The sequence below is a fragment of the Scatophagus argus genome, chromosome 2, assembly GCF_020382885.2.
Source record: "Scatophagus argus isolate fScaArg1 chromosome 2, fScaArg1.pri, whole genome shotgun sequence".
Classification (NCBI taxonomy): Eukaryota; Metazoa; Chordata; class Actinopteri; family Scatophagidae; genus Scatophagus; species Scatophagus argus.
The window spans coordinates 24,535,725-24,563,375 of NC_058494.1; the positions used below are offsets into that span (position 1 = coordinate 24,535,725).

Genomic DNA, 27,651 nt, shown 5'->3' on the forward strand with positions numbered 1-27,651 from the left:
AGCTAAATCCTCTCTTCTTTTACTCGTTAGTCTGCTTAGTCTGATTTGATGTGTTTGTTTAGAAGACACGTGATTTATCTCCCACATGAATTAAAAGCAGCTCTGCAGTGGTGCTGCTCAGCGTTTGTTCTGAAGTTAAGCTGGATCAGACTGCTCTCCAAGTGTTGCTGTGAACTCTCAAATAAGACAGAATCTTATGTAAAAACAATCTGAGGCCGCCCCCTGAGAAGTGCTCGGAGAGTCCCAGGCCACAATGCGTGGCCCACAGGTTTCTATTTTTGAATCTGCTTTTAAAAACCTATTTACATAAGTAAATAAGGGGCTGTGGAAGTAGTAGTACAGTGGCCCTGAGGGAGAAAATGCAAAAATGGTTACTAAATACTTATATCCATTACTTTCACCTGCAATAACGTATCATACATGGCAGAGATTAGAGATTTGATGCATGCGAGATTATGTCACTGCTGTGTTCACACTGCAGCTGAAATTAACCCAATTCTGATTTGTTTTCCCCGATTTGATCTTTCTGACTTGACTGCTCACATTCTCATTGCTGCGATCCTCCACGTTTGGGTTTGACGCTCGATGAACAGCGACGTGAGGGTGAATTCTGATCTGACTCGTTCACATCGGCAGGAATCAGACACGGGTCTGACTCGGCCCACATCGGAATGGAAGAGATCAGATCACGCTGTCGCTCCTCCAGTTTGGCCTGCTGTGTGAACACAGCCAGGAATTTGTAGCTTAGCTCATTTTGTGTTTTAAAACTCAAATCTGCCCTGAGGTTTCACAAAGCATTTTTGGTTTGAACTGCTTCAACCAAAATGAATTCTGATTCTGGTCTTGAGGCACAGAGGCTGATCACAGGTGACATCAGGGCACGCCTTTGCATCTTTTCTTTGTTGATACTATTTCCCAGTAAAGGCAGAGCCCTGCACACACATGTTTTAAATGCTTGGCATGGCTGAGATAACCTGCTGATTGGCTAACACTTTACGAGCTGTGATTTCGTGCCCAGTGATATTCTCAGAAGTTGTGTTCGCCTTCATACTGGAGCAGGTGACTTCAATCACAGATGAAAACTTAGTTCTGGGAAGTAAAGCTGCTTTCAAGTCTTTAAACTGCAGTTTCTCTGAGCACAACAACAGCACCAAAATATTATTTTGGGATGGCAGCAGACGTTTCAGAGGTGGACGTTTTCAAAATAACACCATGCTGTGGTCATGAAAAGAAACGTGCAGCGTTTGTAACGTTTGTAATGTTTGTGATCTTTACTCATTTCCAGAGCGCGCTGTGCTGTCTGAGCAGCACCTGACTCGACCTCTGACCTGCTCCGTCACGCTCCACCTGCGCCACCATATCAAACACTGTGGCCGCCCTCGCAGCCTCCACCAAAGCAGCGAAGCGACATCTCGTTCTCTGTAGGGAACTCTCGCTTCCTGTTGCCTGTTTCCGCGCCCTGCAGACGCTTTCAGAATCAGTCAGTCAGTCGGTCGGTGACTGCAGCCCGAGGTGGTGTGGGAGCTTTGCCTCCACAAAGCGCTTTGCTCCGCGCAGAAAGCTCAAGTTTCTCCGTTTGTCCGCAGTCCACACTGTGCGCAACATCATGTCGCTGCCGCAGCAGCTACGGGACGAAAGGTGAGTGCGTTTAGGGCAGCGAAAAGTCAGCGACAGCTTTGTGTTAATGACTTCATGTCTGTTCCGCTCGATAGCGCAGTTTTACTGTACTTAACAATAAATGATCATCGCTGATGTATTACATCCCCGGATATAATATCACGGTGTAATGTGAGGTCATTGTTAGGTTGCATCTCACTTCACTTTTATTGAATTGGGGTAATGAAACTAGAATGTGCGTACAAGCTGCTTCTTGGAAAAATATGGAAAGAAGTTTGATTGTTGCATTAGTTAATTGTTCTGTTGGTTTGTTTCTGCAGCAAAATACATAAAATAAATAAGAATGTTTGGAATTCGAAGAAAGACAAAATGGGCTTAAGTGAATAAAATATTCTGATCAGATAATTTATTTTTTCCACCCAGTGACTTTGATCAGCTGCCTCATAACGTCCCCATCAGCGCCACCATTGCTGATATTGAGGAGAAGAAAGGCTTCATTGACTACTTTGTAAGTTCAAAAAAAAAAAGCTCAGACTGAGCTCAGGTAACTAAAAACGAGCACAAATCAGCTTCATGTTTCCATTTCTCTCCCAGAGGTTTGTGACGGAGGTGAAGACCAAAGGAGAGGGCAAGTATTTCATCTACAGGAGGTACAGAGAATTTTTCAACCTCCACCAGATCCTCGAGTCCAAATACTCTTCAGAAAACCCAGAGAAACGCGGTCCGAACACCTGCGTCCTGCCGACGCTTCCAGGTGAGTGTGCACAGTCACAACAGTCAACACGGTGTCAGATTTCACGTTGTTCGAATGCGTGTCTGTCAGTGGCTTGGCAGGCAAATGATCCTTTTCGTGTCTGGGAGGGATGAGGAAAGCTCTCATGCAAACTGTGCAAACAATTTTGTTAAGCTTCTCTCCTGGCAAGATGAATTTGTGCCTCAGGCTGCCATGCCAGACTTTGTTCACATAAAACGTTTCAGTAGGCCTAAACAAAACAAGCTCCTAAATTCATTTCGGAGAAACAAAGCAATCTCGACAAGACTGAACCATCCCGACCCGACTGAACCGTCTGCAAATTTAACTTTGTTGTGTTGAGAAAATAGCATCAGGTTTTCACGAGATCAGCTGGTGTAAGACAACAAATAAACAGCGTGTGTCTCGACCCTCACACACATTACAGTAAGTGTGTAAGACACCACAGAGGTCTTCCCATAAGCACATCAGCATCCTGATTCGTTTCAATGAGACAAGCGGGAGCTGCAGCAAAGAAAAGCCAAAGCAGTCTGATAAATGAGTTGAACGTTGCTCAAATTCTGCAGCAACACAATCTGATGTCATTTACCAGTGCACAGTGTTGGCCAAGCCATCGCATGCAAGCGCACCTCCCTCATGAGTTATGCTGTGTGATAAGTCTTCAAACTTCATGTTCGTATTTCATCTCTTTTTCATTTGTTTTGCACAGACAAAACAAGAAAACTTGCTCTGCCACAGTGGCAAAGCACAAATGACAGCTTAAACATGGCCGTTCGGTCGTCAGTGGGGTCGGACGGTAACACAGCAACACTTTAAAAAAGCCTCCTTAGGATGTTTGGATGGAAACTTTAATTTTAGTAGTAAGGTTTGCACTTCTGTCTTGTTTAGTGCAAACAGTGTGCGGTCAGCGGGACTGCTGTCGTTTCCACTGTGATGACGGTGGTTCTGCTGCTGACAGAACGCAGGGGGAACTTTGTACTTCACTGCATCATTTCTGCCCTGGCGCTCTGTAACCTTCACCTTCAAAGCACTCGGCTCTCCTTCATGCATATGGAGAGGAACAGACTGGGTTCATGGCGACAGCTGGCTGGATTTTTTCAGCCTGTGGTTGGAAGAAGTGAAACCCATCTGAACACGGTTTTAAAAGTGAAGATCTGCAGCTGGACATTAGATTTGTCACGTCAGGCATCATAAATCAAACACGCCCCTCCTGTTTGTCCCTAAGTGTTCAGGAGTAAATTGAGGCTTGATTGGATTTGCCTACACCTACTCTCAAAATATTCACAGAATTAAAGTTGTTCAGGGTACTTTGTAAAGCATATGAAGTGGGAAAGTCTTTCGTGGTCCTGATTTGAAGCCTTTAATGTTGTGCATTTGTTTAAACTGACTCTCATCAGATACTGAATTACCGCTGTAGGCCTCAATTAATGAAATAATGTTATTGTTAATGAATGACAGTTTAACTGGGAGAGCGTAACGACTAAAACTGACATGAAAGGTTTCACCACACACCACACCACACACGAAACACTTCACTTTTTTGTTACAGAGTGAAACTTCTTCCCTCACAAATGATCTTTGGCACTGTAATGAAACCAGTTCGCAGAGCGCGAACAAACCTGATTACAGCTAAGTTCAATTTTGGTCTCACATGTAGTTTCTTTAGAAATAACCTGCAACTGGAAGTTCAGACAAAACACAGTAGAGTACAGACTTTATTTGAGCTGACATTTACGCCTGGATCGCCCTCGGACGTTTTCGATAATGAGTTAAGTCCTAGAAAGCCGGAGTGCTAGCATCTTAACAAACGTCCTTCAGTCGAAGTCAAGCCTCATATAACTTCTTCCCCCAAAAGGTCGTGAAAGCTTTTTGGAATAAAACCCGTCTTGACATGCCTGTGGCAAAGTGTCATGTTGTCAGGCTAAATGTCAAAAGCTCTGCACTGCCGTCACAAGTCATCATAGCACCATGACGAGCGTTACCTACAAGGTCAGTTCAGCACCTTATCAGACGACCGCAATAAATAGGTGTAATCCACAGTGACACTCAGAATAGTGAGAAGAGAGCAGATGGATTTGAGGACAGATGAGCGCTTCAGGGAAAGCACAGAGGCAAACTGCAAGGGAAAACAGCCATGTTGAAGGGTTTGGGAGAGACGACGTCTTCCTGCGTTCAAGTGGCTTGTAGCAGTACAAGCTACATGTAGCCAGTAACTTTGCCTATTTTGATCTGGTGCTCCCAGGGAGAACCAGAACTGGGAGAATCCGTGTCATCCCTCCATCGTGTCCACTTTTGCTCCTGGATCTTTTCCGAGTCAGTTCTGCCTGGCACACCTCTAAACTGGGGCTGCAGGGTGCTCACTCACATGCTGCTCCAAGCACCTCAGGCGGTTTTCGCTCTGAAGTAAACAGTAAATGGCATTCAAACAAGACACTTTACTGTGCTGCTCTACATCCTGAGCCACAGGCGGCCCAGTAGGGTCTTTGGAAATGCTGGACTCACCAGCCACCATGCAGATAAAACCTTATCTGGTGTCATTATTCTCCCAGCACCTACTTAAGATAACTGTAAACCTACTGTAGTTCATAACTGTAGCTCTTCTTATGTTGTTAGTAGCTGTGGTGGTGGTGGTGCTGGTGCTGGAAATGTCTGGATGGTGATAATGGGGCCGTGTCAACCAGCAAACCAGGCTCCTCGACTGACTTCTCATGCAAAGATGCTGGCAGCGGCACCTCAGTCAGCTGGTGGTGACTGATCACTATTCCTTTAATGCCCTCTGCCTTCTTTGTTATCCTACTCAGTGACATGGATTTATGAAGGCTGCAGGGGACAACTTTATTGCATAAAGTTGTTAAGATGACAAGGAGCTGAGTTGCATGAGGAAATAAAAGACTGAGAAAGAAAGAAAGAAAGAAAGAAAGAAAGAAAGAAAGAAAGAAAGAAAGAAACTAACAAAATGTGTGGACATTGAAAAGTCTGAGTGAAAGAAAGTTGGTGGTTCATGCAAATGAGCTTAAACAAGATAAAGTGTGGAGAGGAAGCACCTGGACTGGACACAATCAAACAGCAACTTTAACTTAGGAAGAGTCAGCAGTGCCTTGATGAGCCACAGACTGAAGAGTGATGGTTAAAGCTCAAGTCAGGCCAACGAGACGGCTGAGGCCTGCAAATCCCAGACCAGAATCCAGTCTTACTCTCTGTAATAAAGCTACAGTAATATGATAAATAAAGTAGTTACACAGCAGCTTGTCCGTGTGGCTTTGATGCAGAGGTGCACTGAAGTAGCTTGACCATCGTGCTATTTTAAAATTACTTAGTGGTGTTTTTTTTTTAACGCCTTCCTCCTAAGCTCGCAGATCATCCAGTCTTTCAAATTAAGAGAAAAGTATAAAAGAGTTTAAGACTGCACATAGAAGATGTGATCTGCTCGGGCCTCAGCCAGCGGCTGTGCCTCAGTATGTTTGTGTTTGTCGTCTTGTCGTCATCTGCCTTGTGGCTCCGGTTTGATTCTTCAGCTCATTGTTTTCCCATAAGTCAGTCTGTCTGGGAGGCGCCCTCAGCGTCTGCATTGATTATCGGTGGCTGGAAATCAGCATCTGCACCAATAAAAGCTTGAAGGCTTTGAACGGGTGGCTCGGTCCATCGATTTAGGGTTGATGAGGACGGGCTGAGTAGTTTGTGTGTGTGTGTATAAGTGTATAAAGACGGTGAGGCAGGTTACAGATTTTATTTCTGAGCTCAAATGGCTTTAGCTAAGCTGTCAGCTTGTAGACAGCGTTAAACAAATGTTAAACACATCATATCTGGTTTAATGTTCCACGTCACATTAAATGCATGTGTTTTGTTCACCATACACTCAGTATCGCTGCTGTAGAAGCTCACTGATCTCATCACAAGAACAGCAGCTCTGGAACATCACATCTACTGCCTAAAGTCATGTTGCTAACTTTTGACGCTAAGAAAAAAAATATACTTACAGCATTTACACAAAGTTGTTGTTATTTTTGTTTTTAACCCTCCTGTTAAGTGGAGGGGGGTTTAAGTTGATGGGCCAAATTCAACACACACACTTAGGAACTTTTTCCAGTCTAGACTAGCTTGTCCGTCAGCCGTTTCTCGACTGAGCAGAAAAGCTTCTGTTTTAGGAATGTGGATTTAGAAAATTTGAAGTTCATAACCTGCTGTTGATGCAACCCTGAGGGTATGAAATGTCGAGATGTTATGAGCAAAGACGGATGATTCAGTGTTCAAATCTAATAAGATTTCTTTGACAGCACGGATGGCTCTCAAGTCTCGTGCAGCAGTCCTTCTTCTCCTCCTTCTCCTTCTCCTCCACCTGCTGCACTTGTCAGTGAAAGCGTGTTAGGAGAACAGCAGCAAACTTGGCAGGGAATTTATATGAACAGCTAAAGCTAGCTGTTAATATAAATAGATATTAGAGAGATAGATAAAGGTAGCTCTGCAGCCATGCAAGCTGATCTTTAAGACTGTGTTTAAACACAGGGGTACCAAGAACTATTATTTCTGGTGTAATACTGTAGTACTACTGTGTATTGTAGAGTCTGTTCATCTGTTTCATCTTCATGGTGCACCTGTGCTGTTGTCTTGTAGTCGGAGCTCCGCCAGAACTGCATCCAATCCAAACCACTAAAACAAAGCTTCTGCTGTTCTCTGATGTCTTCGCTGCTTTCTCAGCTCCGCTCTGTCCTCTCCTGAGCGTCTCATTCTTCCCTTGATGTTTACTGTATGTGTTGTGAGCCAAACGGGGGGTAGAGTTACAACTGATTCTTATTCTTGGCTTTTGTTTCAACCTGCTCAGAGGTGCAGATGAGTGAGGGTTTGCTGGATGGATGGAGTGTGTGTGCCAGAAAGTTTCAGAAAATGCGAAAAAGCACTTGAAGGTCAGCATGAAAGGTTGTGAGCTGCTTGTCCCTACCATCATGTATCTGTAATGGTAAAAATATATGATGGTGTATGCCATGTTCATAGCAGTTTGACCATGATGTACCAGCAAATTTAATTAAAATCTCCCTTCCAGTGTGGTACTTTGAGTGCATCAGTTTTTTTTCCCTGGGTTTTGCCTCAGATCTAAAATATTTTTATTGTTGGGGCCATGTGGACACTGGAGTGAAAACCTGCATACTCTACGCAATAGTACTCATACTCTAAAGTACCTCATCACCTCTGCGTATACTGCAGGGTTAAAAAATATCTAGTTACATTTTCCTAAAAAGATTCAAAGATAAGACAGTATTTTTATGTCCGTGTATTTAAATAAACCACTTCAGCCCAGTGGAGTAATATGATTTAGACCCGAGCAACAAAGCTTTCATCGAGAAATGTTTTGACATCAGATCTTTACAGACTTCAACGCAGTATCTCTCCGATCGTCACTTTTTATTTTGGGAAAGTTCTACTTTTCGACAAACTCTGATTTAGCATCTGCCACTGAGGAGGCTGTTGGATAATATTAGATGTGATGGGTTTAATTGCAGTGCCAGATCTCATCAGGATGGAAAGGGAATTTGAAAGACATGAGGGAGAGAGAAGGGAGGCGGAGGGGAGGATGGGTGGTGTGGAGAAGCAAAGAGAAAGGAAAAGAATGTGGGCCTCGTTGGTCAAATTGGAAATTATCCCTCTTCTTTCCAATTTTGTGCAATTTATTAAAAATTCTTAGTACACAGGATGTAAACGGTCATGGAAATCAATTTCATTTCTTTCCATCGTATTAATCTGAGTGTATCAGCTGCTGTCTTGAAGTCAGACGGATTCTGCCGTCCTGTTATCTCAGTTTGTCACTGGTGCAGCCTTTGGACTAAATTTATCTTGTGCTAGAAAAAAAAAGAAATAAAAGGTTTTCTACTACACATTTAAGGTCAGTAGAGCATTTTATTCAGCGAGGCCCCGGCAGGTGTTGAGAGGTGAGCGGGTGATTCGTCAGTGAGTGAGTGAGTGAATGAGTTATCGTGCTGCAGAGGGAATGAGGCGAGAGAGAGAGAGAGATGAACATCGTGGCTGAGAGTCATTAAGACTGTGCTAAATTTGATTTAACAACAGTGTTAGATGGCTTTGGGTTTAGAGCTTTAGGAGTCTACGCTGTGCCTCATGATTTCTGCGTGAACTCTGGGCGACGTTAAGGATCCCAAAGGGTCACACTCTCAAGAACGGTACAATTTATAGAAGAGCAACAAAATAAATGTGGTTGTGATTTAAACCTACACAGATTTCTACAATATGTGGCATGCATGCAGATGTATAACATCTATATAATACAGATTATAAACGAGTATTTGTTTCGGTGCAAATAAAAATGTTTTTATGCCAATGAGTCCTTTTCAGTTCAGGTTTTGTTTTCTGTGCCAAATTTTATTTTCTACGCCAAAATTCGCTCTCACTGTTCTTGCCCCATGCAGATAACATAAATCCCTGTGTAGGTGGAACACAGAGGTCGACGTGCCCTTAATAAACTGTTTGCATAAGAATACCTCCAACTGCTTCAGCAGGCTACCAGTGAAAATGCCAAAAAGTAAAGCATCTTTTCATTTATTTACACTGCTGAGGCAGTCATAACAAGCCTGTATGCTATTTATACCACATACAGTGCTGCTAATTCATTAAACCATCACACTTCTTTTGATGACCTGCTACTGGCAGGGAGGTCGTGTCTCTCACACATATGTTTTTTGCTTGTTCTGGCTTCACAATAAAGGATAAAGGACATTAAGAGGAAATTACACAATAGTGTAAAATGCCAAAAGTTTGTTAAATGAAAAGGAAGAAAAAAAACAGACAACCGTCATAAAGATAATTATAGTGCACATTCTCCCCCCGTTATTTAAAGTTGCCCTGTGCTGTTTGCTTACAAAAGCTGCAGGTGGTCCTGAAGGACTAAAACACATACACTCACTTCTTCAAAGCGATTTTTAAAAAAAAGTACTTTAAGTTTTGTGTTGTTTGCATCCACGTTCGCTTGCTCTTATTTTTCTTCTTCACTTCCTTTGTTGGCGCATTGCTAAGCGAGTTTGCACGTCACTGCCACCAGCTGTCGGTGGAATAACATACGGATGTCTGATGTGCCGTCTGTACGTCCTCGTGCATGCAGCCATCTTGTGCTGTTTAGACTGCCAGCATTCATATTCAGTGGAACTGACTTTGACCTACTGTATTAATATTGCTTATTAGTTGCTTATCCACCCTGAGCCTGCTGTGCTTGCCTGGTCTGAAGTGCACGATGTGTGAGATGTGCGCACCCTGCGTGTTCTTCTTCCATAATCTCCAGCATGTGTGAGAAACGATGTCAGCCTTTTACTTCTGACCCCTGGTGATTTTATTCCTGCACCTTTTTAATTGTGAACTTGCTTCTCTTTAGGAAAAGTCTTCATTGGCAACAAGAAGGAGATTGCAGAGAGCAGAATCCCCGAACTCAACACGTACATGAAGGTAATCACATTAAATTTCATGCAGCCTTTCATTTTGTACAAAGGTTGTCGAGTTGCTGGCATGCTTGGTATCTTCTGCAGCTTGTGGTGCAGAAGCCTACAACTTGGTGGGCTGAACGATGCTGTAGGTGGATAAGCACTGACTCGGATATTTCAGCAGTAGTTTGCAGATGGAGCTCAACATGTAGGCGTTGCTGCTCTCTTCTCTTTGCTCTGCCCTGTGCCCACATCACGTCTGACTGACTGTAGTTGTGGGACTTTTGACATGTTTCAGTGTTGCTCCATCGCTAAAAACACGATCAGGTTCTCTTTCTCCCACTCACTCACTTCTCTTTTCTGCTTTACTGGTTGTTTTTTTTCTCGCAACCTACATGGTTTTCACTTTGCCACACTCTCTCGCCTTCGCTTGCCTTGCACTTGTAATCTTTCTCGCTTCATCTCCTCTCTTTCATGCTCTCCTTCCACCCATCTCGCTCGAATCTCCCACCACCCGACTTCCACTCCTTCTCCTCTTCCCCCCCCCCACACACACACACACACAGATCCCTCATCTCCGTGGACCTCCCTCTTCATACCCCCTGATTTCCTCCTGTCCATCATTCCTCCATCTCCACCCGTCTTCCCCATCTTCCACCTCAAACTCTATCTCATTATCTCTTTTTGATCCTCCTTTATTCTAGCCTCTCTCTTTCCTCTCTTTCTTGTCACCAACCTTGTTCTTTCTCTCTTGCCTCATTCTCCCTCTCCTCTCTCCCAGAGGTTGCTCGGTCTGCCACCATGGTTTTTGCTTGACGAAGATCTCCGGATGTTTTTCTACCAGAGGGACCAGGACAGCCAGCACCAACCGCGAGCCCTCAGGCGTCTCCGCCCACCGACCCGCAAAGTGTAAGCCCCCTAGCAGACGGTGCTAAAAAGCACTCATAGAGCGACTGGCAGTGATACAAAGCAGTTAGCTGAGCTCCTTGGAGACCGTTTATTATCAGACTAAAGGTGATACTCTGATTGTAAAGGTGCCATTCTTGGTCAATCAGGTTTGAAGCTGAAGCACGTGCAGTTAGTGATGAAGGGGTTTATTTGTTGGCATTTTTTAGGACTCGTTTTTGATTTGCATATATTTCTTTGTGAATAAGAAATCCTCAAGGGTCTCAGTACCAACAGCCTCAGCAAGACCCTCAGAATACTGACTATTAATTGGATTTCTATTTGTTGGCACTTTAGTAAGTTTTTCTCAGGTGAGACGTGTAGAAACATAAAGAGGATGAACAGTCATGACACAAACAGCAATTTATTCAACCAAACAAACAAATCCAGAAAAATACATAAACCACTTATCAGAAAGTTTTGAATTTGAAATCTGTTAACATGCTAGCTGGTGTCTGAAATGTAAAATGATAACAGCGAACGAGCAGAAGCGTGCAGCTTGAAGTAAGACCGAAGAAACTGAACGGAAGTATGAACTTTTTCTAGCACAGTTTGAATGAAACTGTGTGCTGCGCTGTCAAGGTAAACCAAAGACCAGTCACCTTGTAGGTTAGTGACAGTTAACACAGCTGTGCAATTTTACACATATTTATTTATTAATATTATAAATATTTTATGTTAAATGACAGAGAATGGGGCTTTTGCAACTTATGAGGTCCCATTTGGCATACAATACATGCTGCCTTGATTCCTCCCATCTCACGTCTGCATCTGTCGCTCTCATCATAAAGGGATGCAGTTAAGTAGCGTGGAAGCGATCGAGGCAAAGATACACAGATTTGGCCTCAACAAAACTCTGCAGAGACCTCTTATCTTTTTCAAGAGCCACATCCTCATTCGTAACGGCTGCTCGGGCTTCTGATTGGCCAATTTCCCTGGGGTCAGATTACACCAGCAGGCGATGTGGTAAAGGGGGACTCTCTCAATGGGAAATGATGCAATGGCTGACTCTCATCACTTCCTCTGCTCTTGCATCTGACCTGCATTTACTCATTTATGGACTTTTGATCAGTTTGTGTGTCGGAACATTACAGGGAACTGTGATATTTCCTCTTTCGAATGTTGCCACATATTCGACTCTCTTGTTGTCCTCGAAAAACCGATGCATTTTGACACACAGTTCCAGTATCTTCTAATCTGCTAACATCTGTTAATTAGGTCTAAATACATAAGTACAGCGGTGACTGAGATTTGGGCATCAACCAAAATGTTGAAAAAATTACAATTCTGACGTGATGTACCAATACGCATCTAAAACGTTTCACTTTGAACCAAAAAGTGCCAACACGCCAGAGGAAAAGTCAGGGGATCACCAAAGTTAGTTACTAATTTGCCTTTTTATTTGTACTGTTCAGTTTTATCCTCTTTTGTCAAGCTGCATAAAAGCTGCTATTCAAAAAAAGTTGTTATCATTATTGTCGTTTGAGACGACATGTTCACTGTCATCTTATCTTTGTCCCCTCGTCGTCTTTTAGGAAGACAGTGAAACCAAAGATGGACCTCTTCTCCTCCCCCAGGGCCGAGGTACGTGCGCTAACATTGTTTTGGACTGTTGTTGTTGCTTTGGTTACAGTCTCCACGGCCACCCACAGAGCAACAACTTCTCAGTCTAACTACCACGCTGAATGCACTTCATCACCCCAAGAAATACCATGTGATCCTGTCCAGCAGCCTTAGTGTGACTGCAACTCATGACAGACGGACACACACACACACACACACACACCCACACACACAGCACATACTAAAACAACAACAGACACAAACATATCGACTGATGGGACAAATCACTAAGGTTGTCTTCATTTGTCAAACGTTGTGTCACACTTTTTCTCCTCCCCCTTGCCTGTGACACCATTAACCTTATCAATAGTTCCTGCCTCGCTTCACCTCCTCTTTTAATTTCTGTATCCATCTCTCCTTTCATATTAGCCTCCCTCTGCCTCCTTGCTTTCGCTCCTCCTCCCTTTTCCTTCCCCTTAAACAACCCTAAAGTTTGTCCTTGTTTCCTTCTCCTCTCCCCTCCCTCTGTGTCTTTTCAAGCTAGCGACCATCTCTGATCCCCCCAGCCCACCCTCCTCTCCTTCTGCTTCACATCCACTCATTTTTATTCTGTTCACGCCCTCTTCTCTAACACAGTGTAAAAGGGAAGATGTGTGTACCTGGAAGGTGTGTGTTTGTGAAGTTGTATAGCTGGTGTGCTTCGGGTGTGCAGGAGGGGCAATACAGTCAGGTCGGAGGTTAAAGTGGTAACAGCCTGCCATTTTGATTCTCCAAGGAGGCGCAAAATGGCTTTTATTCCTTGTACAATCAGCACAATCATAGACTGACCTTTGAACACTTTTAGACAAAAGCAATCCCTAACCATTAAGTCTGTCATTAAGCATCACAGCTTAAAGCCTAACCAAACCCTCAGCCTGACCAGTAATCTTAAACAAGGTCCAAACCTTCAAACAGCCCTTTGGAGAAGTCACACTCGCTCATTTACCATCATAAATGTCTATTTTTAAAATAAACCAGTAACGCCTCGTAGTAACTGTGTGTAGTGCTGTTTGCGTGGGAGTAATAATGTTGATAGTACAGTCAGACTCGTGGATCGCAGCCATTGGTGTACCGTTTGTATGCATTGTGGTCTTCCTGTGTGTTGACAGCCCTTTTATGTCACCTGATTCAGCCGTAGTTTGGGTCCTTGATGGAGGCTTACTGCCAGTTAAGACGTACACTATACAAACAAAAGTATTGGGACACACCTCTATATTATTGAATTCAGACGTGGTGTGGGGCTGTTTTCCAGGGTTTGGTCTCGGCCCCTGACTTCCAGTGAAGGGAAATCTTAATGCTTCAGCATACCAAGACATTTTGGACAATGCTATGCTTCCAACTTTGTGGCAACAGTTTGTTGAAGGCCCTTTTCTATTCCAGCATGACTGTGCCCCAGTACACAAAGCAAAGCTCCATAAAGACATGGTTGGATGAGTTTGGTGTGGAAGAACTTGACTGGCCCACACAGAGTCCTGACCTCAACCCCATCCAACACCTTTGGGATGAACTGGAACGGAGATTGTGAGCCAGGCCTTTTGGTCCAACATCAGTGTGTGACCTCACAAATGCTCTACTGCATGAATGGGCACAAATTCCCACAGAAACACTGCAACATGTTGTGGAAAGCCTTCACAGAAGAGTGGAAGCTGTTAGAGCTGCAAAGCCGTCTGTGTGTTTAGAATGAGATGTCACTGAAGTCCCTGTTGGAGTAATGATGAGGTGCCCCAATACTTTTGTCCACATGGTGTAAATTTGTATAGTTTTGCCCATGTTCCAGATTTAATCCTGTCTCCTAGAAATCACATTAACATAAAGCTAAATATGTTAAGGAGGGAATGTAATTGCTGCCTGGATTATGTACTCTGGTCTGCGGTTAACTTCAGGCAACAAAATCACTTTGGTACATTACATTGTCAGTGAATTTCTGTACTAATCCCTCTGTGTCAGTGCTTTTACAGCTTGTGCCACGTATATTAATTTATAACATTTCCTCGTTATGTTAAGAGAAAATAATCAGAATATGAGAATTTGTTGCATTTGTCTCAAGTTTTCTTTATCATCGTAGATTTTATTTTGCTTCCTCGACGAAAATAAGGTCTTTAGGATTTAGCTACAGCCAGAGGTATCTCAATAAACGGGAGAATTTCTTGCAGTGTCAGTGTTTGTGCATGTTTGATGCACTTTTGCACTTCTGAAGTGTTATAGCCTGTAATGTGAGCGTGTCTGCAGGTGAAGTGTGTGTCTTTTTCTGCAGCTCTTGAACTCCTGTGTGCTTTATCCCCTCGCAAAAACATTTAGCTCCTCCTAACCTTGCACAGCACAGAAAAGGTACAGCTCTTTCACACACACACACACACACACACACACACACGCACACACACACACACACACACACGCACACTGCATCTACACACTCCAGTGGTGTTTTATTGCCAAACTAAGAGAAACAACTCCATTTTATCCTCTCTTCCCTCACCCTCTCTGCCTCCCCTCTCTCCCACACAGAAGTAAAACACTGGTGCACTCTACTCACGAAGCAGCCAGCCTACTCAACATTTATTTTAGCTCTATCCTTCTCTCTGAGAAAAAAAAAAAAAACAGTGTTCCTCCGTGTGTTTTTTCGGTGCAGGGAAGTGGCTGTTAAACCCAGTCCAAACAATGATCAATGGCTCGTCTGAGCGTGATGGATAAGAGGAGAACACGGGCATTTGTCACGGTGGAGCTGGTGCACGTGTTAGCGTTTACGCTGCAACACTTCATTCCACTCCACGTACTGTATTAGCTCAGGCTTAGCCCCAAACGGCGTGATGAGTAATTGTTGTGAGCTTCAAACAAGGTCAATGGGACAGGCTGCTCTCAGTTAGCATGAGCTTTACTAGTGCACAAGGTGGAGGGCTGGATTGTCTGATGTGACAAAATTGGGGCATGACCGACATAGCATGATGGATAGATAAAGAAGAGAAAAGAGATAGAGAAAAGAGGCAGAGAGGAGTTATGTTAGAGAGCCAGAAAGATGGAGTGCAAAACTGCAAGAACCCCCCCCCCCCCCACACACACACACACACACACACACACACACACACACACAACGTCAGAAAATTGAAAATCAGGCAGGTCCTAATTGAGCGAGGCTCAGTCCATCTTCTTTTTCAGTGTGAGCCATTAGAGCAGAAATTAGATCCCATTTTAGATAAAGACCAACCCGAGCAAGAAAAGCTGAGGCAGCTACGCTTTGTACTTAACCTTACAACTCCGATGTTCACTGTTACCTGCATCGTGAGCTGAAACAGTACGGTAGAAGGTTCGTTACGGCCTGTGCATGCAGTGAAATGGCTGTACAGTTAACGGGTTTGATACCAGCAGTATCACGGCTTTGTTTTTTTCAGTGGATCAGTTAATACGCATGTGGTTATATAGCTGAAGATGATACATTCATGTGTCGGCAGGTGCGTTGAGCCTTTTTGTGTTGGCTCAGCTACTCCATTGCTTTATACTTGTTTATATTAGCAATATATCAAACAGGGTTGGGTGGGTTTCCGGTGTTGCTGGTTGGGTTTGGTGTGTGAGCTCAAACTGGTTTGAGTTTGACAGCTGAGGAGCAGAAGTGACCTGCGCAGAAACACCCTGTATTCATTCCTGTACGGATATTCATATCCTACTGTGATCCCTCACTCCAGGCCCTCTTGGAAGTGGGCCATCTACATAAAAAAAAAAAAAAAAATACACTTTCATTAAACGTCAGAGAAAAAAAACTCAATTCTCATCTCCACCTCCCTATTGCCAGACTAACGAGATGAGGGTTTAACAAGCTCATTAAGGCGGGGTCGGTGCGAGTCTAATTGTACCGGATGATTGCTCCCGGGGCTGGCTGAGCCCAGGGGTTGTGTGGCTACATTTAGAGGCCGACTCTTCACACCAACATAAAGCACCTGCTCTGGAGAAACCACAGTATATATTTAGTGAGAGGAGACAGAATAGTCTTATTGTTTGCTTTGCATGGCTGGTCAAACTATTAAAATGTCAGCAAGGAAACGATTGTGTTTCACACGTTACTGAAGACAGATGTGTAAGCTGAGCGCTGCATTGCATTCTGGTCTGTTCATACTGCTGTGCGTACAGAAACTGGTGTCTTTTCCTGTTGCAAGCTGTGCAAGTTGTTGTATGTCAACGTTGAGAGCTAATTACTCTTAAATCTGCATGTTTCTTTTTTTGACCGTCTGAAAATGTCAGTTGAACTTCTCCTACATGTAGCAACTTCTTCCAAAGCAGACGTATCAGTCAGTGCAGAGCGTATTGGTGGAACTCAACCGTGGTGGCCAATGGCTGCGCAGCCTCCACCAGTGAGCTTCTCTTCAGGGATTACTGCCTCGGTAGGAAAATATTTGCTCAAAGAATAAAAATCGCTCCCACCAAATTCTTTGTTATGGTTAATTTGATCAATCAAAGTTGAATTTCCAACAATAATTTCCTGTGAACCGTAAATAACACAGACGGTTCAGATATGTCACTCACTACTGACTGATTAAGCAAAGTCAAGTTATCGTGCTGTCATAGCCGTGCTCTATGGCAGACTGAGACTATGGCAGAGTTGGCATGTAAGTGTGTTTCTGTCTGTCGTCTGTTCTGTTTCTCTAAGTCAACACACTAAATGAACTGTTTTTTGAACTTTCACTGAGTTATTTTCCCAGCCAGATGCTGAAATGTAGTGAAAACACTGATGCTCAGCTGTTTAAGTAGCACGCAGTCGGCTGCTGAGATGTTTTATTTCAATCTCATGATTGAGAGAAGAGAAAAAAAGAACAAATAGGGGCTGAAAGAGGGACAAAAGGAAAAACAAGTAAAGGGATGAAGAGGTGGAACATTTGATGGTGAGGAGATAGGGAGGGAGAGAGAGAGAGAGAGAGAGAGAGAGGGATATGAAAGGAGGTGCAGAGAGAAGGCGAATGGCTTTGCCACATCTTATTTGGCTTATCGTCTCCAACACATTTTCACATCATCTATAAATCACAGCCAGCAGCAGGTCAGCCCTATAATAAAACAGTGTCTGGAATAATGCATTAAAAATAGCAGCCCCGAATTCAAAGAGCATATGTGTGTGTGTGTGTGTGTGTGTGAGTGTGTGTGTCCTCGGGGTCAGGGTAATCTCAGTGGATTGTTAATCCAGCCAGCTCCCTCACTCCCCAGCTTCATTAATCTGCCTTCAGCCTCTGTCTCATTTTCTGCAGACACGCGCACGCACACACACACACGCACACACACACACACACACACACACACACACACGTTTACTTTAAAGGTATAATCCTTAAGATTTTCAGCTTGTCAAATACAGTTTTTCAGTCTAACTGTAGTGTTCTTGCATCAACGGCCCTTCGGTTTGTTTCCACTCGGTAATTGCCTTTTGATGCGTTAGTTTGGGTCCGCCTTTCCCACTCAGGATTCAGATTGCGTACTCGCACACAAAGAAAAGGAGGACAGGAAAGGCTGATGCTGAGGACTCTGAAGAGGTCCACCATCTCTTTTGTTCTTTGTTGGGACAACATGGTGTGATGAGTCCTCTCAGCTCATGATTTAGCTGACGTGTGGAAAACAGACACCCAAGCTGATCTTCTTCTGTTGCTTCCATGACGTTTCTCTTTAGCTGTTCTGTGTATTTCCTGCCCCCCCAGGGGCTGATTTGTTCAAGCGTGCTTGCTGTTACTGTAACAGAACTAAACCAGAAAGAACTGAAACATTAAACCTGCTTTAATTTTTTTGTTAATTTTCCACTTGAGGCAACTCAACAAGTTGTTAACACAACACATGACGCATCATCACCTTATGAAGTTGTTATGGCCAAACAGTTTCCTGTTTACGTGTTGGGCAGACATTTTAAGTTGTGTTTCTGAATACCTTTCATATGTACGTCAAATATTCTTTGTCTTTTTAGCTCTGGTTTGGTCTCCACCAGCTCCTCAATCTGTCGTTGCTGGATTCTCACTCTGTTCACCAGCCAGTCATTAGTTTTGTCAGCTGAAGTTAGGTTCGATCAAATTTTAAGGAGTGAAAGCAGGAGCTCATCTCACTTCACTCGTGGCACCGGAAAGCATCCTGAATCAGTCGCTCGCTCCGTGTGAGCACTGAGGATCATCACCGAGTTACTCGCTATGAAACAACCAGCTGAAAACAGCAGCAATCCGTCAGCCCCCTGCAGCCCTGCGCCTCTGTTTGTCTTTCACTTTTCTTATCTCCTCCTCTTCTTCACCTCCCTCCCACTGTTTTAGACGCTCCTCGTTCTTTTTTTGGTCTCGCTGTGGGCCTCCTGATTCTCTTTTAGTTTTACCATCTCGAGTGATTGGTTTCCTACTGTGTCTGTAATTCCCTCCCTGATTTTTGGTCCAGCATGACTGCTCATCTTTCTTTCTTTCTGTTAATATTAAGAAAACAACCACTTACTTGCGAGTGCAGGTGAATACCACGAAGACTGTGTGAGTGCATGCGCTTGCTTTTGGATCTACATGTGCACATCAGATTGGATTTATTGTCTTTACACATTACATGCAGCCTGGCAATGCAGTAACAGAATCTCAATTCACATTTGATCAGCAAAATATGAGAGATGAGGTTTTGCAAGTCTGAACCTGTGGCGCTCCTCTGTCAGCCATTTTATCAAACCAGCCCCGTGTTAGATAAATGGTTGCGATTGGCCTGATGCGGACAGGATCGGATGGAAAAACCAGAGACCAGACACGTCTGCCTGAGCAAATGACCTCGGCGGATTCGTCTCGTTCTCACGCTGCAGCACAAGTCTAAAAGCATCAGTCATGACCCCACTGAGTTCTACTTTAAATGCAAATTCATCTGAGGTTGGCTTTTATTCCAGACGCAATGATGCTAACCAGGATGCTTGACACACACACACACACACACTCTTGCACTGCAGCGTGGCACCTCCTCAGGCTGTAACACTTTTGCTAACTCCTCGTACTTGCCTTTTCCTCCATCGCCCACAGACACACACACTCAACTCTTTCACACCCTTACGCAAATGGAAAAATACTTTTCGCATTTTTCTGAGCAAGTACGTTGTACTCCGCATAAACAGGCAGAAGTACTGCATGTGTGAGTGTAGCGCTGAGACCAGTTAATCGATGAGTCGAGAGGGATCGATCGATTTAAGTCATCAGTCAAGTAAAAATGCTAAAAATTTGCTGGTTGCAGCGTCTCAAATGTGAGGATTTGTTACTTTTTTCCATTTTCCGTCTTTACAGTTTTAACATCTGTGGGTTTGGACTGTTGGTCGGACAGAACAAAACATCTGCAGACGTCTCCCCGGGTTTTTTTGGATGGTCATTTTTAACAATTTTTAGACGTTTCATGAAATAATCTTCATTAGTATTGATGATGAATGGAATCATTTGTTGGATCCACAACACACACACTTTCAGATACTTACAATAGATTCACCAGTGCTGTTAAATACTACAACACACTGCTGACGGTGAGGGAATCCGCTCCACACCAACACACACAGAACAGCTGCATAACCAAACACATGAAGGGATGCTTCTTTGCATCCCTTCACTTCACTGCCTCTGTTTCTCTCTCTCTCTCTTTCACACACACACACACACACACACACACACACACACACACACACACACACACACACACACACACACACACACACACACGTACGTCTCAGGGGGTTCACTTCTTTTCATGCCACTTCTCTTCCTCACAAATCTTTGCTTCTTCCGTAGATGAATTCATTCTTGACTGCTCTGGCATCCCTTTGCTCTGTCTCTCAACAACACACACACACGCACACACACACACACACACAAACACACACACACACACAGGGTCATCTTACGTGCCAAACTTCACTCCTTCTGTCCATCAGTTCTTTCATTTGTTCAAAAATCTTAACAGAAATAAAAAATCAAATATTTTTCGTTTGTCTCACATTTTGTTCTCCACCAGCAGAAAGTGTGTGAAGTCTTACCTGTCCGCTCTCACCGTCTCTCCTCTCTGCGCGTTGAGTCTGTCCGTCTCTCTCCTCTCTCGTTCCTCTCTCCTCTCACTGACTTGTGTGTGTGTGTGTGTGTGGTTTCTTTTGTGTATGTGTGTGCGTGCGTGCGTGTGTGTGTGTGTGTCTTTGCACGTGTGTCCCAGGCGATGTTTGACTTTCGCGGCAATGGCAAGGAGGAGTTGAACCTGAAGAAGGGAGAGGTGATCTTCCTCCTGCAACGAGTCAACGTCGACTGGCTGGAGGTAAGGACGGAGAGAGAGAGAGAGCGAGAGAGAGAGAGACGGAGTGTGTGTGGGGGGAGGGAGTGAGAAGAAAAGGATGGAAAGAGTAGGAGAGTGGAAGGTAGAGAAAGGCGGATGAGTATGAGAGGGAGGGATGGGAAAGATGTAGAGGAGGTGGAGGGGGAGAGGAGACAGAAGCCAAGGAGAGAGAAGAGAAAGAGAATGGAAAGAGAAAGGAGGATGGAGGCATCTTGATGAGTACAGTGGAGGAGGAAAGAGGAAAGAAGAGAGAGTGATGGAGGAAGAGACAGGGTGATGAGATGAAGAACATTTTAGGGATGGAGAGAGGGAGGGGAGAACATAGAGAGAAAGAGGAGAGAAGCGGAGAGATGGAGGAAAACCGAAAGGTGAAGGGAAAAATGAACAGACACTGAATGGAAGGATTAGGTGGAGATTTTGTTTCCACCTCAGTGAGTGGATTGCGTGACCATCTCCTCTCCAACACATGTGGGCACATGTACTTCTGCCGAGGTTATGGGTGGTGATGGGCTTCTTCAGAAATAATTTTCCCACTGTGATGTGGGAGAACTTCACATTTCTGCACAGAACAACGAAATCAACCTCATTCGGCGCCTGTGGGATGAGCTGTGTGTCGCTTATGATATTTCAACATAAGTGCCCAGCCTCACTTGTGCCTTGATGTGGGCAGATCCCTGCAGTCTTGTCCCAAAATCTTGTAGAAATCATTTCCAGAAGAGCTGAGGCTGTTGAAGCAGCAGATGGCTCAGATGACATATTCAAAAATTTCATATTTTGACTGTCCACATACTTTTTGGGCATTATGTTTTTTTTATTGAACATGTTTCCCCTGCCAAATGTTTTAAATGCACAAAACAGTCCTTTCACACGTTGCAGCAATCAAAAAGTTGATTACAGAATACAGTAGACCTAAAAATAAATAAGATTGTGGCCCCCCACGTGGAAGCAGCCGAGTGCAGTGACCACCAACTTTCTCCACCGGTGTGACTGGAGGCGCCCTGCTCCGGTTTCCTTCAGAGGAACAATTATATTTAATGAACAAAATGTCCCGATTACACACTGCAGTCGTCACGTGGAAGTTCGCCGTCGTCCAAAAATGAGATGTGGGACATTTTAATTAGCTGCTCAACATAAAAATGCAACAGCGGAGCATCGGTGCCAGCGAATAATTATCACAGAAAATTCTGCTTTGTCACAGAGAACTTCAAGAAAGGTCAGGAAACACGTTGAATAAAAATGTGTAAGGTGTGAAGAGGGAGAGGGAGAAAGTGGGAGTGGGTGAGTGGGAGAGAGAGAGAGGGGGAGGAGGTGGAAGCTGATGTAGTGGGAGAGAAAGAGAGAGAATCAACATGGCGGAGGAGGAGGACGACGATGCACTTATCCTGCCCCTGGATTTCTACCATCCAAAAACTGTAACAGAAAAGACTGATAATAATAACCTTATACAACACTATCTTGTTGTTCTTTTTTGGCAACTTTGCATCCATGCTAGTAGCAAGCATTTTGGGTGTTTTTTAGGGTGTGGGTGAGGTTAATGTAACACTTACAACTTGTGAAAAGTTGACTGGGCGCCTTTGATTTAGTCAGTGGACAGAGCGGCTGTGGGCGGAAAACGTGACAAATCCAACTGGCAGACTGGTGCGTCAAGGTAGACGTTTCAAACACACCAGCCGAGAGGCACCTGGACAGTTTCAGGTTTTCCCAGAGAAGATGAGAGTTGCCTTCCTTGTGGTGAGCAGTGGTTTAAATAATAAAAAAAAAGATTTAAAGGTATAATTTAAAACTCGGATCTTATTAAAAAGATGAATTGTGTGTAGGACAGCCTAACTGGAACGTGCTGCAGCTTCTCTTAGTTTATCATTTCTACGTATATCAGACAGGCTGTCCTCAGTGTGTGAACCCGTCATCTCTCGTCTGGCGGCGATTCAGCTAATCTCTTTTAACACAAATCTGCACATACATTTTAAAGAAGCTAATAAGTCGCCTTCACACGGCAGCCGATCGGCATTTCGATCAGCGCGTCCCTCCTCGCTCATCTCGACACGGACTGTTTACCTGCATGCAGCCAAAGCCTGCTCAAACCCGACTGGTCAGCACTGCTACTGAACGGAAGCCACAGTGCTTGTGAAGTCTTACCCCTCGGCTACACATTCTGCATTCATATGCAGATATGCAAACAATAAAAAAAGTAAAAAGTTAATGATGTAGTTTAGTTTTTTGTCGTAGAATGAGGGCTTTAAATTCTGCCAGTGACAAACAGACTTTGATGATTTGCAGTTTCCAACAGTAACGACAAGGTTTAAAGTAGCTGTGCTCAGATTATTCAGGAGCCTTAAAGGGGAAATCTGCTGTTTTTACGTTTTATATACTGTGACTATTATCTCATCTACAATATTACACCATAATTTATTTTTAGTTTTATTAAACTAAACCTGCAAGGTAACTAGTAACTAAATAGTAACTCTATCTGCTTCTGAAATGTTGTGCAGTAGAAAGATAAAGTAGCCAAAAATGGAAATACTTCAGTAAAAAATCTCAGAACTGTTAAGTACTTGAGTAATTGTACTCAGTCACCTTCCACCACTGCAGGTCTTTTATTAATCTCCTGGCTTCCTCATTTACACCTGCCACAGTGGCTCCACTGTTAGTCTGTTTACAGGTTTATTACCAATGGGTCTGCTGTTCGTGTAGAAGAAAACCATCTACTGTGTTCTCCTCCCGCATGTCTCTGATTGCAGTATCACGATTTTAGTCATTTTTGCAAGTGATGGCGCCGACGTGCAGCATGAGGTCCAGTAAAGGCTTTAATGTTGCAGACATGATCACCATTTATTTTACTGCTGTCTGATCACATGGATACTTTTATGTAAAACTGTTGCCTCACTCTGCTGTGTGTGTGTGTTTATGCGTGCACACACACACTCTGACACCAGGGGTGTAGTAAAAAGGCTGCTTGGTTGTGTTGAGTGCGTGTAGCATCAGCAGGATATTATGAACAGGCTAATTAGTCTGGCAAACTTCTCTCCAGATGCACGTCCATGCTCCTTTCTTGTTTTCTCTTCTTCATCATCACATCAGTCCCTCATCCCTCCACCGTCTGGGACTGCACTCATCTGCTGCTTCTCATCATCACTTTATCCTCCTTCCCTTCTTTCCTCTGCTCGTCTGTCCACCTGTCCTCTCTTCAGGGCACAGTGAACAATCAAACAGGTATTTTCCCACTGTCCTTTGTGAAGATCATTAAGCCCCTCCCAGACAGCGACGCGGAGGGTGAGGGCAACGGCCTCGCCTACAGCTGCCTCCGCTGCTTCCTGCTCAGCCCCTCCGGAGTCGACACCAGGTCTGTTCAGGAGAGTGTGTGTGTGTTTGTAATGCAGACAGATCAAGAATTTCATTTTTAGGTTCTGTCTGCTGTGTGTACGTCATGAGTAACAGAGCTCACTGTGGGGAAAATTAAGTTAAGAGTCAGACTTCAGCTTTGATACGATCTGCTGTGCATTTTTATCCAACAAGACTGTAACTTGTAGAAATCTGTGTGTTCCTTCCTACAGAGACGTGTGTGTACAAGAGGACATCACCATCCAGCCGACGTACAAGGACCTGCTGTCTCGTATGAGGTAGGTGTAATTTCTGTAACTTAAGCCACATTTTCAACGCTGGAACTTCAAGCAGGAACAAAAAACCTTTGGAGGAACTTGTTTCCAACACTGAGATCGGGGTCAAGATGAAGCTATTTTACCCCACAGTCCGGTTTGCTTTCCATTCACTGTGCTTTGACGTTGTAGACAGACAGTCGCACTTCAGCGTACTGGTTTGTCTCGTCTTTAGACTGAGGTGGAAACTCAGACAACAGTGAGCTGAGGCCTTTTAGTTTCTTGAAAAGTGTTTTCTGGGGTTAAAGGTCGTAGGCACTTGGGCTGAAACATGACTTTAATATCACTTTTTTAAGTGTGCTGATCCATTTTAAGGGGAGACAAGGGATTTGATGGACATGATGCCATGTTTTTATTTCATTTACACCCATGTGACAAACAGTGAGTGCAGTGAGCTTTGGAGGAGGAGATGATTGTATGCAGCTTCACACCTGTGAGTAAATGACAACACCTTCCGAAAAATGTGATAATGGGACATAAAGCTGACCCATTTGATGAGGGCTTGAAGTGAAGGCAGCGAAGCATGTGACATGTGTTACACTGTTTCTGCTGGAAAACCTTCACATCCTCGCATCATAACCACGGTAACGATCCTGTGCAGGTCGCTTTCCAGTTTCCTGCCTCCTTTTCTTCGTGTCACAGAAGTACATCTGTGAGAAGGTGCTGCTTGTGGACCAGTGATCTTTGACCTCGGCTTTGCAAAGCATTTGTGAAAGCTTTATCGAGACTGTGTTAATAAATTACGCTCTTGAAGATGGAGCCTTGAAACACAGATTAAAGCATTTTGTTCTCGAATGCACAGCTGGTCTCCATACGCCTTGTGGAGATGGACCCATGAACTGAGGTGACTGATGCCCTGTGTGACCAAACTTTTAGCTTTTCACTCCTTCAGTACTCTTTCTTAGTTAACTCCAGGACAAACAGGATTGAGCAAAGTCCATTAATTCGACGCCAGCATATTTAGCCACTGTGCACTGCAAACCTGACAATTGCCAGTTGCCAATCATCACCGTTCGTCAGATTAGCTCCTGTGGGACGTCTGACCCCCCCCCCACAAGCACCACCATCACCGGATGCATATGCTCATTACACTATCATATCTGTTCTTCTGTCTTTTTTTCTGTTTCATTTTCCCTCTCCCTCCATCTCTCATTATCTGGTAATTTAGATAGGTGAGCGCCGTGGTGATTAGTCCTCCCCATTCATAATCAGTTCATTTCTTCCGCTTATCTGCTCATTATTGTTTTTCTGTGTTCAGACCTATTGTGCCCTGGAGTAGGATGGATGAGACCCTGGTCTTGAGTTTTAATATGGCTTAGTGCTGATAGAGGTTGGGTGGAGGAAGGGGGTGGGGGTGGAGGTATGAGGAGATAGTACATCGGAAAAGAGAAGAGAGAGGATTGCATCATGTGAAGCAGGCGAGGAAGGCGCCTAGTGTCACAACTGAAAATGTTGCTAAACCATTTGACGATGCAAAAAAATGAAAATATAATAACTTGCCTAAGTTGAATAGAGGCAGCAGATATTAAGCTGCCTCGCAGAATCACATTAACTTGTGATTACTACTGATTTCAATTGTTGTTTGATTTTACGTTTTCATAAACACGGACACCATCAGAGTCCGAGCAGAGCGACACGGCAGGCTGACTGTGTATAGTGTGGATTTGTGTGGTTTTTCTTTTTGGCCCCACTGCTGCTAAAAGAGGAGAGACGTCATTATGTGAAGTTACGTACTTGTACACGTCCTCTAAAAAGTCCTGTTGTTGCTGGTGGCAGGAAGCGACTTTCAATACTTCTCAGCATGTCCTTCGTCAGATGTAATCCTTCATCCTGTTGTGCCTCCGCGAATCCTAAAACCCCATTAGGTCTAAATGAGTCTTTCTATTTCCGTTTTCGGTCTCTCTGTTATTAATTATTGGACACAAACATACTGTCTGTTCATTCAGCATTAAAAAAGGGTGAATATAGAAAAGGTGGTTCTGTTGTCGAACTTCATATCTGTGCTCATTACCCTTTTCCTTTGGTCCTGCGCATGTTTCCTTGGTGATAATTTTCACAGCACAGTTTTAATTAAATTGTAATACATCAACAAAGGCCTTGTGAGGACAGTCATTTCCTTCGCTGGGAGCATGGCGCGGGGCTTTCACACAGTGCCGTCATTAAAATATCTTTATTGCTTCTAACGTTAAACAACCACTTAAAATAAAAGTCGGTTTATTCTCATAGAGTAGTTGGAGGACGAAGCCCCACGCAGTAATAAGGAAATGATGATAAAAGTAACCTAGTAAATGACAAAATAAAATAGAAATTGAAACAAAGAAATAATTAAATTAAATTAATACAGAGATTAGCGGACATTTACTGCGGTTTTACATCAGATTGTTTGATTAAGCAAATATGAAACAGAAGCTGCTTTTGTGTTGTTCGCCCTCTGTGTGAACAGAAATCATGCATGTATGTTAGAAGTTGTTGTGTGTGGTGTTTTTGATGCACGTGTCACAAACAGCTGATATGCACTTCCACTTACATTTGCAAACCGTCATCTGAAATCAGTGCGATTAGCAGACGTTATTGCTGCTCGTCCCCGTCTGTCCTTACACGTGTTTGTTTGTGGAGATATTCAAACACATTTCAGCTGTTTCATCACGCTGTTCTGCATCTGTTAAGTTGTAACTTGTCAAGTTACGAGTACTCAGTATCTGTTACACCATGTGATGGACGTTCACGTTCCTGACTGCTGCCGGTCTCACGCTCAGGGCATCAGGGCCGGGTTTTAATGCAGCGCCAGTGTAAACACATCCACATCAACATCAGATGATCGGAGCAGCTGCACAGTGTGACATAAAACGAGAAAGTCCCAAGAACGTGAAGGCTGGGGTTGACCTTCACCCAGGAGACCAAACATGTTACAGATCTTTTCTTAAAGACTTTGTAGCACGAAGCCTTTTCACGTTACCCACAGACGCTTATGGGTGCCTTGGATGAGACACAAGGGGTATCTGACAACCCGGACTGAAAATGTGCTGCCCTGTCCTCATCTCTCCTCAGGAACGTCTTCAAGGTGGAAGACATCGCCCTGAACTACCGGGACCCCGAGGGCGACCTGATCCGTATCCTCGACGACGAGGACGTTCAGCTGATGATCAAGGAGAGCAGAGGTCAGCAGGGCAAAGTCAACAGACCTGTCAATCAGTTTCCATGGGAACTGCACGTGACCTTGGCCTCTGACTTTTCTGTTTACAACAATGAGGCCTGAGAGAGCAGAAATAATGAAAGATATTTTGTATTCTTGAGTATCACAACAGTGAACCTGATCAACACAATGTCATTGCTGTTTCAGTCAATGGCTGCCACATTTCACTTTGTAATAAACTAATTTAATGACGTTTGTAAA

The 27,651-nt window shown here is 43.9% G+C and overlaps 2 protein-coding genes across 2 annotated transcripts in view; one reads left to right on the forward strand and one right to left on the reverse strand.

Moving 5' to 3' along the window:
• pvalb7 (parvalbumin 7) overlaps positions 1–20,394 on the reverse strand; it is a 32,048-nt gene extending 11,654 nt beyond the window's left edge. The window contains exon 1 of the mRNA XM_046373035.1: positions 20,318–20,394. The gene's annotated coding sequence lies outside the window, so the exon portion shown is untranslated. The remainder of the gene's footprint in view (positions 1–20,317) is intronic.
• On the forward strand, positions 1,051–27,651 carry ncf4 (neutrophil cytosolic factor 4). Its single transcript, XM_046373024.1, has 11 exons — positions 1,051–1,189; positions 1,286–1,638; positions 2,041–2,125; positions 2,212–2,371; positions 9,738–9,808; positions 10,565–10,692; positions 12,264–12,312; positions 20,488–20,586; positions 23,793–23,944; positions 24,156–24,221; positions 27,306–27,651. The coding sequence occupies exons 2-11, from the start codon at positions 1,607–1,609 to the stop codon at positions 27,511–27,513; spliced, it is 1,050 nt and encodes a 349-aa protein (XP_046228980.1). The 5' UTR covers positions 1,051–1,189; positions 1,286–1,606; the 3' UTR covers positions 27,514–27,651.

What these genes read in the sequence shown, in the direction of transcription:
- ncf4 (XM_046373024.1), top strand. Translation starts at nt 1,607, where the DNA reads ATGTCGCTGCCGCAGCAGCTACGGGACGAAAG. An exon ending in AAGGCTTCATTGACTACTTT is followed by an intron (nt 2,126 to 2,211) that starts GTAAGTTCAAAA and finishes TTTCTCTCCCAG; the next exon opens with AGGTTTGTGACGGAGGTGAA. An exon ending in CGTCCTGCCGACGCTTCCAG is followed by an intron (nt 2,372 to 9,737) that starts GTGAGTGTGCAC and finishes GCTTCTCTTTAG; the next exon opens with GAAAAGTCTTCATTGGCAAC.